Source organism: Pectinophora gossypiella, chromosome 19, assembly GCF_024362695.1.
Source record: "Pectinophora gossypiella chromosome 19, ilPecGoss1.1, whole genome shotgun sequence".
Classification (NCBI taxonomy): domain Eukaryota; kingdom Metazoa; phylum Arthropoda; class Insecta; order Lepidoptera; family Gelechiidae; genus Pectinophora; species Pectinophora gossypiella.
Window position 1 is genome coordinate 5,281,514 of NC_065422.1, and position 13,945 is coordinate 5,295,458.

The 13,945-nt window shown below is 35.7% G+C and overlaps 1 protein-coding gene across 6 annotated transcripts in view; it reads left to right on the forward strand.

The window, feature by feature from the left end:
* The window catches only part of LOC126375470 (stromal interaction molecule homolog), a 76,990-nt gene that overhangs the window by 25,265 nt on the left and 37,780 nt on the right, over window positions 1-13,945 (forward strand). For all 6 annotated transcript variants that reach the window (XM_050022415.1, XM_050022413.1, XM_050022414.1 and 3 more), the window contains one exon: window positions 10,379-10,509. In XM_050022415.1, coding sequence (XP_049878372.1) covers window positions 10,379-10,509 — 131 coding nt within the window. The remainder of the gene's footprint in view (window positions 1-10,378; window positions 10,510-13,945) is intronic.

Here is a 13,945-nt window from a genome sequence, read left to right on the forward strand (position 1 = left end):
TAGAAATTGTGCAGTAAGATTTTGAGGATACCAATTCCGTCGATTTCGTGATGCGTAGTTCGGTCTCCGCATTGTAAAACACATGGAGTTTTGCGTCGAAGAATATATAGGCACCGATTATTTTTCAGAGGCTGAAAATTGTTGATGTCTGCAGCAAAAGTAGTAATTTCACGAATGTCGGGGCGTTGTTTGCTGCTGCTTAGAAGTATTGCCATCTCACAGGTGGGACGCGTGTTGTAGTTGTAGACGGAAAGTTTAGTGCATACAGTTCTGTCAGGTGCATATGCCCTACAATTGTCCAGTGAATTGAATGTGACGTACTGTTGTCGATTTAAGCTCGTGGCCAGGTTTGTTTGCTCAGGAAGGATAGTAGAATACACGGAAGAATTAGGATGTTGGATAGGAACGGAAAATAAGTGGTAAATAGTAAACCTATTATTATCAATGAGAGGAAATTCTAAAATATATACTATTTTATTCATATATATTTAAGCTGTAATTGAAGCTGACTCAAGAATAGCATGAATGTCAGTTGTAGTGATAGGAGCTAGGAGACTTTTACTTGTCCTTACATGAGATGATGTCAACAGTTCTCGATACAGTTTATCTGTAGAGATTATAGAAGGATGAATGGCACCTGACTTAATAAAAAGGATACCAGTTAAAATATCGTCTAGTTCCTGTTCAAGAGACATGATTGACTCTAAAATCTGAATAGATATGGTAGATACATCTTCACTAGCTTTAATTTCCATAGCGCTTCGGAAACTACCAGTTCGCCTTCTTCCTGGTAATAAAGCCTGGATAGGTTGGAGACCGTATTGATAAGGGTATCCCCTGCAACTAGGGTTGCGGAGTACCACAATAACGTGTACAGGATTCGCATCACGCAGGTTCGGCGGGTTCAAGTTAAAACCCTGTAGGTACCGTTTTCGTTAAGGCGATGGTTTTTCCTTCGTAGACGTCGGTTGAGCCCGTCTTCTGTGCAGCGTATTACGTTGTATCCTACCGACTGCGCCAAATTGTTACGTGGCAGAAGCAAAACTGAGCTTTGTAAAAACTAACTTTAATTTATTGTACAAAGATAGAAAAATTTAGAACTTAACAGTAAAGAATTCGGGAAATGAGTGAGTCCAGGATAAAGGGACGTTTGGTATTTACATAAGAACTTATTTACTAATGATATTTAGGACAAAGTCTTGCGGGAATAACATACAATGGAAAATTACTAAATGGGTTATTTTATGTTATTTGATTTTTTTGTGTCCCTGAAAGAAAAGTAATCTGTTCCATTCAATATTGATAATTTCTCATTTGACAATATTTTTTAAATTTGTAATGATGCGGGCCAGAAGATTTTTCCATTTTTTTAAATTTTATGAGCGCCAGAGGAAAATGTGTTACCAGGGGAGTGACACTATTGGCAGAGTAGTGACAAATTAAACCAGGGAAGTGACAGGTCATTAATTATTAGCTAAGAAAGGGGACTAATATTAAATAAAACATGTATAAAATTATAGTAGGTATGTATTTGGATATTTTTTTAATATAAAAGATACATTCAGTCTTCATAGTTTCTAAATGCAACCTCATTTTTAATAACTATTAATAGCTTGTTAAAGCTTAAGTTTCAATTACCCGTAATTAAGATTTTCTGCTTATCAGTGTTATGTAAGATGAAAATCCCAGTACATTTTGTTTGATAGTTTTTAATTATAAAACATTAAAAAATTTAAAAGCCACGTTTAAGGCGCTTTAATCTAATATTTCTAAATGAAACAGAAATATAAACTTCGTTCACAAAACAAAACAATAGTACTATCTTATGATACACCTATCAGTCTCGAGGCTATTTAAACAAATAAACTTAAAAAATGTCAGTGCACAGCATAAATGATTTTCTTATTCAAAGAACAGAATCAATATTTTCACGAAACTAAATATTTGCAACCTCACTTTTAATATTAACGGTTTGTTAATGCTTAACTTTCAATTTCCCGTATCAAATAACAGAATTAATATTTTCTGCTTATCAGTCTTATCTGAGATGAAAATCCCAGTACATTTTTTTTAATAGTTTTTAATTATAAATCGTTGAAAAACTTAAAAGCCACGTTAAAGGCGCTTTAATCTTAATAAAATTTTTAAATGAAACAAAAATATAAACTTCGTTCCCAAAATAAAACAATAGTACTATCTAATGATACACCTATCAGTCTTGAGACTATTTAAACAAACAAACTTAAAAAATATCAATGCACAACAGCTATGAACACTTTTTTGTAAAGAACAGAATCAATAATTTCCACGAAACTAAATTATTTACTTAAATACTACACAATGAATAATTTACTTTTCAAATACATCAACTGACTTTGGAAACTTGTAGAATACTCTGTTACCCTTCATATGTATATTTGGCACTGGTAATATGGTCAAGATCTGATCCCATTTAACTTCAGACATGTCATTGTCATCTATTCTAAAAAGTGTACCATCTTCATTGGAGATCTTTAAAAAAGTAACCCTGATCGAGAGATGAAGTTCGAATCGAAGGAGACTTCTTCTTCATCAAAATCCAGCGAACATACGCCAGCATATCTATATTTTTTATTATTAATATAGTATTCAACAAGTATAAAATCTCCGTTCTTGACAGTCATAGCAGTGTCTGCATTGTCTATAGTATTAATCAGATGAGTAGATGTTTGTGCAACCATTTTATTTTGCACATCTTCCTCAGAATCGGTGTATACTTCAGCAACATCCAATTTGGTATTATTATTTTGGGGGTATTTGATGTCGCCTAAGTGGAAGTGAGGACAAAAATTGCTACAAAAGCAGCTGAGGCTCTTCATGTACAACGTATTGCTCAGATAATTTCCTCGTACTTGATGCACTTTTAGTGTACCAGTAAAAGGTTTGATGTTAGGTTGATTATCTTCCATTATCTTCTTTTGAAAATCAATTTCTTCTTGGGATATCACAAAAATTTGAATGCCCGAACAATGTTTGTCTAATTCCGTATCAAAGTCGTTAATTGTAGCAATGTCAGTTCCTAAAGCTACAATTTTGTCAGCGATTCGTTTACATGTCCCTCCGATACCGTCCGGAGCTCCTTTACCATGACCGGTTTCATGATAGGTAAAATCACAGATATTCGGATAGGTTTCAGTTAATTTACAAAGTAAGTAAAAAAACATATCTTTGTTACGGTACTGAGTAACAGGGCCATCGCTTAAAAATGAACGTTTTCTACTGAGGACGAAAGGAGTTCCATGACAGGTTTTAGATGAGCCCAGATTACAGGTACATTATGGTTTAGGTTTTCTGACATTGTGGCAAAACATTTTGTTTCTTCTTTGGTATATAAGACTACAGTATGCCAACTTATTTGCGTACGTGACTCACCAAAATGGAACGATTGAATCTCTGAAGAATATTTTATATTATAATTTTCGGAAAAGTCCATATGAATCACAGCATCTTTATCAGTTAAATTATCTTTTAGACTTTTAATGGTTTGGTATTGATGGACTATATTTAATTCATGTTTTAAAAAAATATCAAGGTTTTCTTCAAGTTTCATCACAATGTCTTTTGGAGCACTATTTACTGTTATTTTGGTATATTTTCGAACCCTGCGTTTTTTCTTGGTTTTAGTATCTAAAATGTCCTCTGCAATACATTGCCATGAAGAGTATTTTATCAAAACAGAATTGTCGAACTCATGATAACATATAGAACGTGTTTTGCAGTTAAGACACTCGCGCATCAGACACTTTTCGTTGTATCGGTCGCAGCATAAAGAATTTAGCATTGTCTGATAGTTTGCAAAATCTATGATATTTGCCTGTTTTAGGGAAGCCAAGATTAGCTCCATGTTGGCATGAGTTATGCATAAACAGGTTTCCCTTTGGTGGATGTTTGGGGTTACAACCCAAAAAGGTCGTAGGCGGCAAAACAGTGTGTAACTTAACTTTATATCTTTTGTTTTTATAAACTTGGTGTGTAGATTTTTCATGGTGTCCTGTAACAATCTCTTCTGTTTTTTTATTTTACCTTTTGTAATACTGTCTTTTTTACCTGGGCATAATCTACTATTGCAATCTTCTTCAAAAAACTCTGCGACTATTTTCTCTAACTTCGAACCCGTTTTATCGCTTCTTGTCTTCCGTGTCATATCTAACAAACTTTTGTTTGTAGTAGATGACTGTCTTATAGGTTTCATGTTAATTTGATTCAACACTTTATATTTCTTGACTATTTTGCCGCTTAATACTTTTTTAAATATCTTCTTTTCATTATCATTCGTTGTCAAATTTATATTTTCTTTGAGTTGTTTTTGGACCACCTCACTAAATAATAATTTTTTCTTCACCTCTTCTACATTTTCGTTACTAGTATTCTGTAAAAGATCAGCCACTTTTTTAGAGTTTGGAGTCATTTTCTGTTTTCCGATGCGCCGTAGTTTCTTTTGACAGTCACGTACCTTTTGAAGTAACTGTTTAATTTCACATTTTTGTTTTTTTATAAGTTTATTACGTAGTTTCCGCTGAATTTCTGATCGCTTTTTAGCAGCAAGAGCGATATTGTTTTGTGGAAGTGGAGGTTGGTCTTCATTATCAGACGCAGGGGGTGTTATTGGATTGTTTCTGGTAAATTGTAGCCTTACGCGATCTCTATGTTTTTTAGTCTTATCTCTCCATATTTTTCTTATGGCCCTTTGTTCCCTTTCAGACATATCTTTTATGCTCTTAATTTGTCCCTTTTCTTTTTTCTTTTTATATTGCTGTTTTTCTTTTTCTTTCAATTGAGCATTTTTAACCGGATCGTTTTTAATTCTTTGGTAGCGTAATTTTTCAGCTTGACGCTTTTTTTCTAATCTCTCTTCCCTTGTTTGCTTCTTTTTAACCTTCACCATGATGTCTGATTATGCTCGAGTATCTAGAACAAATGAAATGAAGCCGTAAAATCCTACTAATATTATAAACGCGCAAGTTTGTAAGTATATATTTTTGTTAATTCTTCAAGTCTAAACGGCTGGAGCGATTTTAATACAAATTGGTATACAGTTAGCTGACACCCTGGATTAAAACATAATACACGGACGACGTCGCGGGCAGAAGCTAGTATTAAATATTAACGAAACAAAATTTCGTCACTTTCCTGGCGATTATGTATTTCAAGGACAATTTTACTTCTTTGAGTTTCGCCAGATGAAGTGACATTACTGTAACGTGACATGAATGCAAGTTATTTTTTTTATTTAAAATAACTATTTTTACAGTGTATTTTGATAAAATATGTTTCGATATTTATAAAAGCATATGATCATATTAAAAAAAAAACATAATGGCATTCGAATTTTAAGTATCTGGCCATAAAATCATTATAATCTACTAATAGGGGAGGCCAGATGAGTATACATTTATAACTATTTTAAACTATTAATGCCTTAAATTAAACAATTGCCTTGAATAGACTATGTGGGCCAAATAAAAGACCATATTTTTTATTGTTTAAGCATACAGAAACAATATAATAATATAATAAGTTTAACATATTTTTTTTCTATTGACTCTTAGAATCCAAATAACGTATATTCACCCACAACAATCATTGTCGCAAAAACAGCTTAAATTTTTCATCACTATCTCAGTAGAATTAGATTTTATTGCTGTTGGATTAAAGAATTTTCCAGTGACTTGTTGGACTTTGAGGGTGTCAACAAAAGTTTCATTTTGGATACTTCTCGATCGATTTCAGCGCTCATTTATTTAATCGCTTTATCTAGTATAATGCTCAAACTAATTGCAGGACATTTCTTTTCAATGGCTTCTACAATTTTTTCCAGATTTTCGACATCACCTCCAGTAGCGACCAGGGCATTTGCAGTCTTCTTGCATGTAGCTCCAACGCCGTCTAGAGCGCCTTTACCATGACCACTTTCCGTATAGTTCCAAGTTAAATTTTGCACATATGGTAATCTTTTTGATATTTTCGTCGCCATAATGTAAAACATAGTTTTATTTCTGTACTGGGTAACTGGTCCATCACTCAAAAAATGCAGGTGTTTAATTTGAGGTGGAAAAGCATTAAAAATCGGACTAAGATGAGCCCAAATGGCAGGTGGAGAATGAGAAACATTTGTAGAAATTGTGCAGTAAGATTTTGAGGATACCAATTCCGTCGATTTCGTGATGCGTAGTTCGGTCTCCGCATTGTAAAACACATGGAGTTTTGCGTCGAAGAATATATAGGCACCGATTATTTTTCAGAGGCTGAAAATTGTTGATGTCTGCAGCAAAAGTAGTAATTTCACGAATGTCGGGGCGTTGTTTGCTGCTGCTTAGAAGTATTGCCGTCTCACAGGTGGGACGCGTGTTGTAGTTGTAGACGGAAAGTTTAGTGCATACAGTTCTGTCAGGTGCATATGCCCTACAATTGTCCAGTGAATTGAATGTGACGTACTGTTGTCGATTTAAGCTCGTGGCCAGGTTTGTTTGCTCAGGAAGGATAGTAGAATACACGGAAGAATTAGGATGTTGGATACGAACGGAAAATAAGTGGTAAATAGTAAACCTATTATTATCAATGAGAGGAAATTCTAAAATATATACTATTTTATTCATATATATTTAAGCTGTAATTGAAGCTGACTCAAGAATAGCATGAATGTCAGTTGTAGTGATAGGAGCTAGGAGACTTTTACTTGTCCTTACATGAGATGATGTCAACAGTTTTCGATACAGTCTATCCGTAGAGATTATAGAAGGATGAATGGTACCTGACTTAATAACTTTTTATTGGTATCCTTTGATACCAGTTAAAATATCGTCTAGTTCCTGTTCAAGAGACATGATTGACTCTAAAATCTGAATAGATATGGTAGATACATCTTCACTAGCTTTAATTTCCATAGCGCTTCGGAAACTACCAGTTCGCCTTCTTCCTGGTAATAGAGCCCGGATAGGTTGGAGACCGTATTGATAAGGGTATCCCCTGCAACTAGGGTTGCGGAGTACCACAATAACGTGTACAGGATTCGCATCACGCAGGTTCGGCGGGTTCAAGTTAAAACCCTGTAGGTACCGTCTTCGTTAAGGCGATGGTTTTTCCTTCGTAGACGTCGGTTGAGCCCGTCTTCTGTGCAGCGTATTACGTTGTATCCTACCGACTGCGCCAAATTGTTACGTGGCAGAAGCAAAAGTGAGCTTTTTAAAAACTAACTTTAATTTATTGTACAAAGATAGAAAAATTAGAACTTAACAGTAAAGAATTCGGGAAATGAGTGAGTCCAGGATAAAGGGACGTTTGGTATTTACATAAGAACTTATTTACTAATGATATTTAGGACAAAGTATTGCGGGAATAACATACAATGGAAAATTAGTAAATGACATGCTTATCACTAATCACTAATCTATAGGTCCGTAATATAACAGGTGGTCTTAAAAGGCCACATATTTGCAATTCATCTAAGAAAGCAATAATGCTATTTGACATTTGTTAACATTGCGCACTTACTTTGCAATATTACTTTTTAGATTAATTGCTTTCCTTTTTAACCCCTAAGTCAGTTTCTGTACTAGGTACATCTTTTTGCACCGTCTTATTATTTGTTTTGTCAAATCTCATTCTAGCCCCTTTTGTTTAATGATTCGACAGTCATCATCATCATCACCAGCCCATTAACGTCCCCACTGCTGGGGCACGGGCCTTCCCTATGGATGGATAGGGAGATCGGGCCTTAAACCATCACGCGGGCCCAGTGCGGATTGATGGTTATTAACGACTGCTAATGCAGCCGGGACCAACGGCTTAACGTGCCATCCGAAGCACGGAGGAGCTCGAGATGAAAACTTTTTTTTGTGGTCACCCATCCTATGACCGGCCTTTGCGAAAGTTGCTTAACTTCAACAATCGCAGACCGAGCGCGTTTACCGCTGCGCCACCGAGCTCCTCAATGATGCTCCTTCATGATTCGACAGTAAAAAGCAAAATTCGTGTGTTTATTGTGCCAAGGTTTTATTTTTCGCTTATATTCCATTCAATTGTACCAAATGCTATTGTGATAAGAATAGTTTTCCGTCGCTCTATTCGAGCCCGCATTTACATAGTGAGTTGCGATAACAATGTAAAATGATGAAGTGTATTGGCAATGCGTTTAAATGAGATCCACCAGCCATAATATCATGGTTCGCCAAAACTTTTCTTTCAGTGGCAAATTATTACGAGGTAAACTAAAATAAGAAAATTTCTCTGACATTCTTCCGATTAGTAATACTTAGAAGATAGTTATTCATATAAAAATAAGATGTTACAGTGGCGGATTCTAAAATATTATGAATATTGAGCGGAGTAATTGTTGTAACCAGATTTCTGTCTGATCTGGCATGACTGTGTCTTATATCAAGAGTTGCTAACGTGCGGTCAATTGAGATAATTGAAGGATCTATTGGTATCTGATTTGATAAAGAGAATGTTTGTTATTATGTCGTCTAATTCGTGTTCTGTATTTTCTAGATAGGTATTTGTTTGGGGACATTTGTTTATCGCTTGCTTAAAGAGGTCGTTTTGATCTGAGAGTTCGCATGAAATGAGTACGTAAATGTTTGTGTAAGAGTTATCGGATGATATTTTAAGTGTAGGAGTGTCGAAAATATAAGTGGAACTGTTTTCAGAGAAATGTCATAATTTGACAAATGATAAAGAAAAAAAGTAAATACATTTTGATAAACCTAATAAAAAACCAAGCCACGCCAAACTCCCTCTCCACATGATTATGTTTGTTGTTTGAAGTTTGGCTTGGTTTGGCAAATGTTTGGGCCAATATAGTTAAAAAAAAATGTTGCAGTTTAAAAAGAGTATGTATACAGGGTGTTAGTGACATCGTAACGAAAACTTCGAGGGATGATTCAGACCATGATTCTGAGTTGATATCAAGTGGAATTTTCCGTCGCAAAAGTATGGAACTGAAAATAATTATAAAAAACACAAACATTTTCATAAATTTTTCGGCAGGAAATTCCACTTGAAAACAATTCAGAATTATGGTCTGAACCATCCCCCTCAGTATTCGTTATGGTGTCACTAACACCCATACCTACTTGTATGGTTACCTGTATGTACTTGTACGGGGTGTAAGTGACATCGTAACGAATACTGAGGGGGATGATTCAGCTCATTATTCTGAGTCAATATCAAGTGGAATTTTCCATCGCAAAAGTATAGAACTGAAAATAATTAAAAATAACTAAAAAAAAAAACATGAATTTTGCGACGGAAAATTCCACTTGATATTAAATCATAATCATAGTCTGAGTCATCCCCCTCAATATTCGTTACGATTTCACTAACACCCTGTATATTTTCATAATTATGATAAAAACGTGATACCTTTATTTATAACCTCAATCGATTTGGTTCAAATACCACATCAAATGATTTATTAATCATTTGTGGCGTTAGCCTACATATTTATGTTTAATAGTTTGTTTTCCTAAGGATACACAAAGTATGAAAACAATTTAAATGTATTTTTAATGTGGAATATTTTTTGAATATATTTGTTCTGGCTATTCATTTGAGTTTTAATTTAATGTCCTCACATATTTTATTTAGTAACAATTATTGTTTCTAAGTGTACGTAATCTGTCTCTTGTGTTATTTTTTTTAAATTTCGTCTTCCTTCCTTTACTAATCGTTAGCTAACATTAGGCTAAGTATAAATAGATTTTATTATTATTAATTAAATTGATTTAATTAATATTAATTAGCCATGGTAGAGTCTGCACAGTATTTTTTTCTTCCATCCATTTCTTTTTAGTATCTAAGTATTCGGCCATCAAAATTTATAATAAATTGCCAAACGGTTTAAGGGAAGAAACTGCCGATACAATATTTATTAAAAAACTAAAAGAAATCCTTATAAATACATGCTACTATAGTATTAATGAATATTTTAATGATTCAGATTTAAACATTTAAAAGCCTCCTTCTCTCTTGTTTTTTTCTTTTGTTGTGCCCGAAAGGGTCTGTGATGTGAGACTCAAATGTAACTGACCAACTTGTACACCATCATAGTATGCAAATACAGTATATTAAATATTCAAAATGGTTCACATCTATAATAATGAACGTTCATACTCATCAGTTTACTTCAGTTTCCCTATCCCCAATCTTGTCCATTTCAGTCACAGTTCGAAATCTTTAATTTGTGATGTAAAATATGTTTCTTTTATTACACCCTGCATGTATTTTTCTGTTCGAAAACTTTTTCGGTAATTTCCTTCTAGTTTATGGGAGTTTCTACTCCTCTGAAGGGGGTGGGTCGTGAAAATTAGGTAGTAACGGAACTCGTTTTGGGTTCCAGTTCTGCTCGAGGCGTGCAACAACGAGCCGGCATGCCTCCAAGACCGTGTCGGACTCGAGGCCATCACGCAGCTGCACCGGCAGCTCGACGACGACGCCAACGGGAACGTCGACCTTAGCGAGAGTGATGATGTAAGTAGTGATGATGATGATGCTTCAGAGTCGATTTCGACTACAGCGATAGAAATAGGCTACTTGAAAAACTTAGTCAAATGAGATACTTTTCACGAAACGTCAAAACGAAAGTTTTCTTTGGAGTTTGTATGGAAACACTGCCCTGTGACGTCATCAATAAAAGCTGTCAAACGTTGTACTCATTCAAAGTAAGCTGAAAAGCAAAATGAGACTTCTATTTCTAGATAAGCATTTTTATAATTTATCTTTGACCCAGTCAAACACCCAATTGCTGGACTCATTGAAGGTTATCGTTCAAGAACTTGGGAAGTCTGCTTTCAACTGTGCTCTGTGATGGCTCCTATAGCCAATTTTACGCGAGAATGTCCACATTGTAGGCACGGCAGCGCATCGCCTACGTAATTATAATTGGTTGCTGCAGGTGGTCGGGCTTTCAGATCATCGCGTTGATATCAGTAGTCTACATGTACAAAACTTTGAGGGATGATTCAGGCCATGATTCTGAGTTGATATCAAGTGAAATTTTCCGTGGCAAAAGTATGGAACGGAAAATAATTTAAAAAACACTAAAGTTTTCATGAAAATTCCACTTGATATTAACTCAGAATCATGGTCTGAATCATCCCCCTCAGTGCCTATTCGTTACGATGTCACTAACACCCTGTATGCATATATAATAAGGTCAATGCTTGAACATAAGCAACCGCTTGCCCTAAGCATTGAATAAATAATATATCTACGTATAGAACGGAACGGAAGAACTCTCCGCCCTGCACCAGTTCATATCGGGCGCCCCCTACACCCCTCCCCCTTTGGGTCACACTTTAGTCATAAATGGCCGTAAGCTGCTAACGAGTTAGGTAAGCCAGCGCGCGGACTGTCCGTCTCGCTCGCACTTACGCGTTAGGCGACACATTATAAGAATGCTATTTTTGTATGAAGTGTCCGGTGTGTGCCTAAAAGTGCTCTATAAATTGGTACCCTTCGTTACATTGCACCACACCCCGGACACTTCATACAAAACACCTCGTTTTACACAGACACTCACACATTGACGTTATCGTATACGCGCATCTGTGTGTGGGATGGCTGACGCCCATATGATTGAAGACTAAAGTAAGACCGAGGGGGGTGAGATAAACCTAGCTCAGCCGATGGTGGGGAGCGGAGAGTTGTCGTTCTATATGTAGTATTATTCCTTATTCTATGATTATAAATGCAAAACTTATAAATGCAAAGGTCGTTCACAGTCTGCTTTAGAATTCGGAGCTAGTCAAATGTCAATATCTAACACCAGTGACAGTACAAATTCGCAGATACGTCGTCTGTCAGCGAATCATTCATAATCAATCATCAAAAGCAATATCAATATATTGGGAGTGAGGCAACTTCGAACGAACTGCCCGTTTTGTCCGGGTTTTGTCTTACCTCTCTCTCAAAAACACACACCCACAAACCGTACGTGCCTACTAAAGTGATGTCACTCATTATTTACGAGTACTCAGCTATGGAATGGTCTTTAATTGATTATGGGACAGAACATGGTAATAAAAATGCTCGATGTTGATCTCAACGTGACATTTTGTTTGCTTAGTGGATATCAAATTCCAACGGTTTATTAGGGGATTTTTTACTTATCACCGAACAGGAAGAATAACAATAAGAATCAACACAAACGTACTGACAATGGAAGCGTGATAAACATTTTGTCCCGAAACTAATGATGGTCTCATTAATTATACGTCATGGCTCGGCGACTAGTCGTGTAAATGAGCGCGTGAGTCAACTCGCTTTATTAAACCTGTGACACTGCTTGCATAATATTATTAATCGTATGAAAAGTCGTGCCCATTGATGCCTCGCTGAGTCTAGGAATCAGACGCGCGTTGTATTTTTAATCGATGATAAATTGTTTGAAGTTCGCGAGCGCTAGTACCCCTGCCAAACTGCTAGTAGACATTGTTTTGACGCTGATATGCGCGTGCTATCAATCTATTGTATATTTGCGTCGATAGTTATCTTGCTCTCACTTATGGCTTATACGGTAGGTCTGTAAAACACACGGATGTGTGTATGACGCCATGTGATAGTACCATAGTCTCAGCCGCATTTACCTATATCGAAACTATTATTATAGTCTACCGCTTCGCTGTTGTGTCTACGAATCGGAGTAGGGATTTGATCTGGACTTCAGCTCTTCATCATCTCCCTAGCGTTACCCCGGTTTGTCGGGGTCCACTTGCCTAACCTGAACATTTGACAGGTCCAGAGATCTGATACTAGATGATTCAAATCATGTCCGTCTTGGCTTGGAACTTCTACATCCCTCGAGCTCTTCATTATCTCCCTAGCGTTACCCCGGTTTCTCGGGGTCCACTTGCCTAACCTGAACATTTGACAGGTCCAGAGATGATACTAGATGATTCGCCATTGATGGGGTTAGTAATCCACCTCAGAACCCACACGATAGAAGAAGAACACAAACTTGCTATCACTTTTTTTAGGGGTTGAATTTCGCAAAATCAAGACTGGATTTGCAGTCAGTAGGCAAAATGTAATTTACAATACTAATTACAGAATTACAATTACAACTTGTAATTCAAATTCAAAAATATCTTTATTCAGTAGGTAACATAGTTACACTTTGAATCGTCAATTTTTACATAACGAACGTCTCATCCGCCTAAAACTACTGCAGCTTCTCACAACCTGTATAGCCGGGGAAAAGAAGCTGCAAGAAAAACCTCGGCACAAGGCCCTAGACGTTCTTTAAAAAAATAATAATAAACGTAAAATATTGATATACAATTGAGTAATTTAGCTGCCTAATATCAGTTCTCAGACAGTTAATCCCATGCATTCATATCTTCAAAATAATCACTAACTTTATAATAACCTTTTTTGGAAAGTTTTTGTTTAACTACTGTCTTAAAGCAGTTGAAAGGCAAATTCTTCTTATTGTAAAAACGTATACATTTTTATCGTATACAATTAATGACTTCAATTACTAATTACAAATTTGAAAAGTAATTCCTAATTACTATAAATAAATGTAAGTATCACTTATTTCCTAGCATTTGTAGTTTCTGAGATTTCGTGATTAATCAGTGGGCGGTAATTTGTGGTAGCGAATTCAGGGAATATAGTCTAGACCCCTTTTTCCGAAATATGGCCATGTGGATATATATGCTAGTAGGTATATATGCTAGGTTATGTATATAGGTTAGGTATATATTATATTTGTAAGTATGTTATATATTTATTTGTATGTATTTGTTGTTAAGTTGTATGCATAGTTTGTACCCGCAATCTTTCAATTTTTTTTTTTTTTTACCTTTTTCCTCACCTTATGGTTGTCTGGAAGAAATCGCTTTAAGCGATAAGGCCGCCATTTGCCATGTACTTAGTTAAGAGACTTTTTGTAATTATTTCT